The sequence below is a fragment of the Fukomys damarensis genome, unplaced genomic scaffold (assembly GCF_012274545.1).
Source record: "Fukomys damarensis isolate Sample0158 unplaced genomic scaffold, DMR_v1.0_HiC HiC_scaffold_26, whole genome shotgun sequence".
NCBI classification, from domain to species: Eukaryota; Metazoa; Chordata; class Mammalia; order Rodentia; family Bathyergidae; genus Fukomys; species Fukomys damarensis.
Window position 1 is genome coordinate 24,394,151 of NW_022900938.1, and position 7,051 is coordinate 24,401,201.

Consider the following 7,051-nt stretch of genomic DNA (forward strand, 5'->3'; position numbering starts at 1 on the left):
TTTTTTTTTTTTTTTTTTTTTTTTTGCTATTTCGTTATTCTAATGTTCCTTAAATTATCACAATGCATTTTCCCCCTAAATTTTTACATTAAGGTCAATTTTTGTTTCATTTCAAAATACTGACTGTTCATCCCAGGATTTTTTAACAGATGAATTTAGCAAATTACACTTTTCATATTATTTTTTGGTAAGCTCTTCTGCAGATGTACAGCTATGAAGATACATGTATAAAATCTATCCCATATTGTTCAGTTTAGGTGGTTTTTCTCATTCATTTGCATCATTCAACAAATAAATATTGAGTACATCTAGTACATGTTGATCACGATGCTAGTACTACACTAGGAGACAAAATAGATACAATCTCTTCTTATGGAGTGATGTATGCTAACCAGACATTGTAGTGAAATATATTTAGATGATATTTTTGAAAAAGGTGGAGGTAGAGACAAGGTACCATGAGCTTATATATATCAGGAGCTTGGGGAATACCTCATGATTGTTTCGAATGAGACCTGAAAAATGAGTACCACAAGAAAAGATGAGCTTCACAAGAAAAGGACCAAAAGCTTTCAAATCTTTATTAAGTGATTTCTTATGTTTTCTTAGATTGTATTTTTTCATGTTGTAACTGTGAAAAATAGTGGAATCTTAATATAATTTTTACTTGTTCATTTTTATACAGGCAACAAGAATGGGTGAATCAGCAAAGGGAAGATATTGAAAGGCAAAGAAAACTTCTAGCCAAACGCAAACCTCCCACAGCTAATAATTCTCAGGCACCTTCTACCAATTCTGAACCAAAACAAAGAAAAAACAAAGCAGTCAATGGAGCAGAAAATGATCCCTTTGTTAGACCAAATTTACCACAACTGTAAGCTTCTATTTTAAATTTTCTTTTTTCATATTCTTAATGGGGAGCCTGGATGTTAGTAATGGATGCTATTTATAATTAAATTAATACTCATAAGCAAAACTAGTTATGGCCAGGAAAGAAGACACTTAGCTGTAAATTAGCTCTGAATTAATAAGCCCTAAATATGTGACTTCTACCTTTTTAATTAGAAACGACTCTATCCTTTCATGTAGAAACAGAGTCAGAGTTTTGATTATTGTAATTCAGTGTTCTCATTAATGTTCCTTTTTCTTTCTTTCTTTCTTTCTTTTTCTTTTTCTTTTTTTGGTTTTTCGAGAACAGGGTCTCACTGTGTAGTTGAGACTGACCTGGAACTCACTATGCAGCCCAGGCTGGTCTCAAACTCACAGTGATCCTCCTGCCTCAGCCTCCCGAGTGCTGGGATTATAGGTGTGGCCACCATGCCTGGCCAATAACTGTTCAATATTGTAACTGATATTTATTTTCTCAACCTGAGAGAGTAATTTATTAAGAGGTTATGGATATTGTTTTTCTTTTTCTGCTTTCTTTGTTCTTTTGAATTTTCTTTGTGAATTGCACCATGTAATTCAAAGGACAAAGATATTTAAAAATAGTTACATGCTTATTGTAGAAAATTTTGAAAATATGGAAGAGATTGATAAAATGATAGGCCACAATCCATCCCACAGAGAACACCATTGTTAAAATTTCACGGTCCATATGCATGCAAACTTATCTGACTTGCCATTTCTAGTATACATTTATGTGCATAGAAAGTGTATATGTCCTTTGATGCTTTGTGTAGTTATATTCTTTTCTCCTCTGTTGAAACATACTGCCTTGAATCACAGTCTTTATACTACATTAGGGACTTCTGTCGATATTTCCTTTATTTTACATCTTCAGACTTTGCCTTCTACTTGTTCCTTCTTTTCAGAAAACATTTTGTGACAGGAGGGAGGGGAGGGTGGGAGAGAAGGGAGAGAAAAAGAGGGAAAGAGAAGGAAAGTAATTAGGTAAAATTTCCCTCAGTTACAGATCACTTATCTTCTCCATTTTATTCTCTCCGCACACCTACCTGATGCCTTTTCTTTGCTCTTTCCTTTGCCCTCTCTACTAATAAATGTCACTATCATCCTTTCTTCCAGAATTCTGGCTGTCACCATAGAGTCCATTGATCTTTCTTAACCCATTCATGAGTGAGAGATGGTAATCTTGTCTTTAAAAATCCATTTCAGAATTTGTTTTCTTCTTTAAGCTTTTCCTAATTTCTCTTGAATTGTTTTAAGTTGTTACAACATTTGGCTATCAATAGTGGAGAAAAAACTTGCGCTTGCCAAATTGTTTGCTTTTTGTAAATTAGTAAATGTGTTGCTTTTAAAAAATGAGAATGAATGGGCAGGTGAATGGTTGTATTAAAAGAAAATGTGTTAGCTTTAAATTGACCTCTGTAGAAACCCCTTGCTTCTGTACCTCAGATCTGTTCACTTACACTTTATGTAAGTTTCCATTCTAACTCAAGTAACTTTAGTGTTTTGTGTTTGTTTTCGTTTTTGGTGCTGGGGATCAAACCTAGGCCCTTGTGCATGCTAAACACTCACTGTACCCCTGAACTACATTTTTAACCCAACTTGGGTTATTATTGTATCCTCACTTTTCAACTTTGGTCTAGTCTTATAATCCATTTTCATGTAAGTCAGTCATTTTTTCCAAATTCTCTTCCTTATAACCTTAATATAGTTCTTTATTACGTAGGTGATAAAATCTAAGCTCCATATATGGCTTATAAAGTACTTTTGATCAGCTTCTTCTGACCTGTCTAGCCTCATCTTTGCAATTGCTCAATACCTCCCCTTCATGGCCAACTTTTATACCCAGAACTTATTGTCTTAATTTTAAGGGTTACCACTGAAACCTTTTTCTTACCCCCTTAAGGATAGGAGTTAGTGATCCTTTTGAGGAGTTGCCATAGTACCCTCTATCTCATTTGCTCATTTAATGAGACCAGAAATCTAGGAGTCATCTTAGATGTTTAATTTTCCCTCACTGTCCACATCCATTTCCATAACATATTCATTCATCACTTTCCCCTTCTTTTCATTTATATGGCCACTGTCTTAGTATAATGCTTCACTTTTTCTTTTTAACATCTATTACTATTTCTTGGGTGTCTCATCATGTCACCTTATGTAAGCCCCTTCAGAGACCTTCAGATAAAATTCACCCACCTAAAGACCTTTCATAAACCTCCTTTTTTTTTTAGCCTCATTCCTCAACATGTATTCTGTGCTAAATTGTCAGTTCTCTGTATGGGCTGTACTTTCTTGGTTTCTGTGCCCTTGTTCATCGTGTTCCTTGCCTTCATCTGTCTCATTTCTTGTTTATTCTTTAAGTTTCTCAAATCCAATATGTAATCATTTTCTTCCCTGTTTAATCCTCATTGCCCATCAGATTAGTTGTCTGTGACCTTTTGTATATTCCTTTCTATATTGTAGCATTTACTTGTATATCACAATTCATCCTATACTCTCAATATCTAGCATAGCTCCTGGCATAAGGAAAGTGGTCAGTAAATACTAAATGACAGTACATAAGCATTTAATTAAATTTCATTTTTTCCATCATTAAACCATTTCTCTAGTTTGTCATAAGGTGTTTTGTTTACTACTTGTCTTCCAAGGTGGTAACAGCTGTACCTATAGTTGAATAATCATAGTCCTATCTCATTCCCTTCTCATTTAATTGCATGTGTTGACTTACAACTCACGCTGTAGTGATACTAGTATGTGATTGTGATTAGTGTAGTGATGCTAAGTGAGATAATTGTCGTTTTAAAATGCACATTTAAACAGGGGGAAGGCCACAGAAGCACCTGCATTAGAACGCTATATTATAGTTTAAGAAATGCTCTGCTATATATCTATTTTGCAGGACTGGGGATTGAGCCCAGGACCTTAGTGCTAAGTGAGCTATATCCCCAGCCCTCTTGAGCTTGAAGATATGACCCTCCTGCCTTAGTTTCCTAGAGTGCTGGGATTTACAGGTGAAGAAATGCTTTTGTAAATAAATTTTAGCAGCTTTCTTGGCAACTGTTTCTAAAAACTTACTGTGAACCACCATCTATTGGAAACTAGGCTTTGACTTCTGTGCAGAATTTTTAATGTAAGAATGCAAATTATAACTTTAATTTTTCACTTTAGGGAGTATTGTCCTCATAGTATTAAATCTTTCAAATCATGAACATAGGATAACTTTTCACTTAATTATTACAACTGTAATTTCTTTAGCAGTACAGTATTTTATAGTTTTCTGTATATGTCTTTCAATTCCTGGATTCAATTTATTTTTAAATATCTTATTCACTTGCATGCTATTATAGATGGAATTTTTTTTTCTTAATAGCCTTTAAAGGTTATTCATTTCTTGTGTATAGAAACACTGTTGTACTATGATCTCAAACTCTATCTTTGCTGAGTTTATTAGCTTCAGTTTTGTTTTGTTTTGTTTGTTTTCCCTTGTCCCTTCTTTGGAATTTTCTACATAAAGAATCATGTCATCTGTGAATACAGATAGTTTTACTTCTTCCCTTATAACTTGTATGTGTTTTTCCCCTTACCTAAACGCTCTCTTAGGACTTTTCGTACCATATCAAATAGCACTTGTTAAAGTGGGCATGCTTGTTTCATTCCTGATCTTAAAATCTTTAATCTTTTACCATTAAGTTTGCTGTCAGTTATCTGTTTGTATAAATGCCTTGCATAATACTGAGGATGTTCCCTTTATCCCAGTTGTTTTGAAAATTTCAACGGTAAAATAGTCTTGTTTCCTCCATTCCCTGCATTCTCATTTGTTGTTGTTGTTGTTATTTTGGATTTTTGTTTTTTCTTTTTGAGGTACCAGGGATCAAACTCAGGACCTTGCACTTGCAAAGCAGGTGCGGTGCCACTGAGCTGAATCCCTGGCCCACTCATTTGTTTTCCTAAATGCTGAGTGCTTCGGTCTTAAAGAGTTGGCATTCCCAAGTCTTCTTATGGTTGCCCACCAAGTAAGACAATTTAGCAGTGATAATCACCACTATCATACCACCCTTTTTTCTTTGTAACATTACTTAAAATTATTTTATTACTGAGTTTTTTTTCTATCTCCTTAACCTCACTATTGATTGTAAACCCAAACCAAGATGTAAAGAGAACTTATCTTTTCTCTATATCCTTAGGCTCTAAATTCTGGAGTATCACTTGATATGTGGTATTTATCAAATAGTTATTGAATTAGTTAATTGTTTCATCGATAAGTAGCAAATGTATTCTGAAGACTTTTGTGAGGATTTTTGGCTTAAAGTTGTCAGTGTTTTATTATTTCCCATTTGGTCAGTTTTACTATATTTTGTTGGTTAATAAGAAAATAATAAGTATTAAAAAAAGAAATAATAATTATTAATATCAAAATATAGAGTTAAAGTTTTACTTTTGACAGGTTGACTTTGGCGGAATATCATGAACAGGAAGAAATTTTCAAACTTAGACTGGGACACCTCAAGAAGGTATGTGAAGTACATGCTGCATTTTTAGTTTACTTTATTAACAGAGTTTTTGGTGGAGAGTTGTGTTCTAAGTGTCTTTATTTCGGAAGCCAAAATTTTAAGGGAAAGATTTGAAACTTAGAGCTTCAGACAGAAAAAGAGAAAGAGAAGTATATTAAGTTGCATTTTTCTGTTGACTATATTAAAATAATATTCCTTCCCATTGTGATAACTTCAAAATACGGAGATGCTGATACACTGTCTCTGGAGTGGAGGGATCATTCCTCAGCCCTCTATTACTCTCAACCTTCTGCTATGAACTGTTTTTATTTTTAAGATAAAAGGTAAAATTTCTTATCTGTGTCTATTTCATAATAAAATAGCAATTATAGGTAAGTAGGAAACAATTATTTGGCTTGGCTTAACTTGGGTTGATTACTTGTTTAATTGTCTTTATTAAAATATGTACGTGGAAAATTTAAAAGAGCTAATCATCAGTAATAATGTAAAGTGATATAACTTTGAAAAATGTTGCTATGTTATTGTAGTTAAGTTTATAATGTGTAACTTTGTACTTCTTGTAAACTCAAATAAATTCTTTGTTTTTATAGATCTTAATTTAATTTAAACCATTTCAGTGAACTAGTAGTGAACATTTTTTTCTTTCAAAATGAAATTACCATGAGATATAAAAATTGTTTTTTTTGGACCCTAGTTTTAATTCTGCTTGTCAGGTTATATAAAGTTTTTTTTTTTAATAGGTTAAAGTGTAACTAAAATGGAGTTGATGAATTAAGAAATCATCTCCATGAAAAAGTGAGGTATGACAGCGAAAACCCATTCAGGTTGCATATATCATATTCTAATACTAATTCATTTTTGGAAAATTGTCAGTATGCTAGGGACTCCTGCCATTTGGTTATAGGGAATAGATGTATATGTACACACATACATATGAAGTATAATTGAAAAATCCAGTGTTTACATTTTTAAAAAGTAATTATTTCACATCACCAGTAATCCTCCTTAAATTACAATCCTTCACTTCAAACACACAAGTCCCATAGTTCTTGCCACTCTCTCAAGCAGCCCTGGGAAGTCCTCTTTAATGAATGTCTTTTAGTTATGCTGTCATGGCTGCCTGGATGTCTTGAATTGATTTAAATGTTTACCTTTCATGGTCATTTTGACATTGAGGACGACTTAGAAGATGAATAGTGCCAGGTCTGGTGAATAAGTTAGATGAGGGCACTCCACATTGTTTTTATTTAACAGAAGTTGCCACAAGTGTTTAATCAGTGAGGGGTGATCAAAACATGTGCTGAATATTTAAATTAAAATTCTATTACATTAAAAGACACATTGCCATTATTCCCCTCAGGGTAGTCAAATTACTCTCCCTCACTTTGAGCACACTTTCCCCCATCATTTTTGGCAATGTGTCTTTTACTGTTAAAAAGGTTTTTTTTTATTTTGGATTTAAACATTCATTGTGTTTTTCAAGTATCCCTTATATAATTTGCATCAGTGTCCTTTATTATTCTTTATTTGTTTGTGCCACTGCTCAGGAAACTTCCACCTAAATTAGTTGAACAGTGAGTTCCAAAATGATTTCATCTGGTCTCTTTTTTTTTTTTTTTTTTTTTTTTTTT

The 7,051-nt window shown here is 33.2% G+C and overlaps 1 protein-coding gene across 4 annotated transcripts in view; it reads left to right on the forward strand.

Annotated features, from left to right (window-relative positions):
• Tlk1 (tousled like kinase 1) overlaps nt 1-7,051 on the forward strand; it is a 92,646-nt gene that overhangs the window by 59,116 nt on the left and 26,479 nt on the right. For all 4 annotated transcript variants that reach the window (XM_010606968.1, XM_010606969.1, XM_010606971.1 and 1 more), the window contains 2 exons: nt 686-874; nt 5,354-5,420. In XM_010606968.1, the coding sequence (XP_010605270.1) occupies nt 686-874; nt 5,354-5,420 (256 nt within the window). The remainder of the gene's footprint in view (nt 1-685; nt 875-5,353; nt 5,421-7,051) is intronic.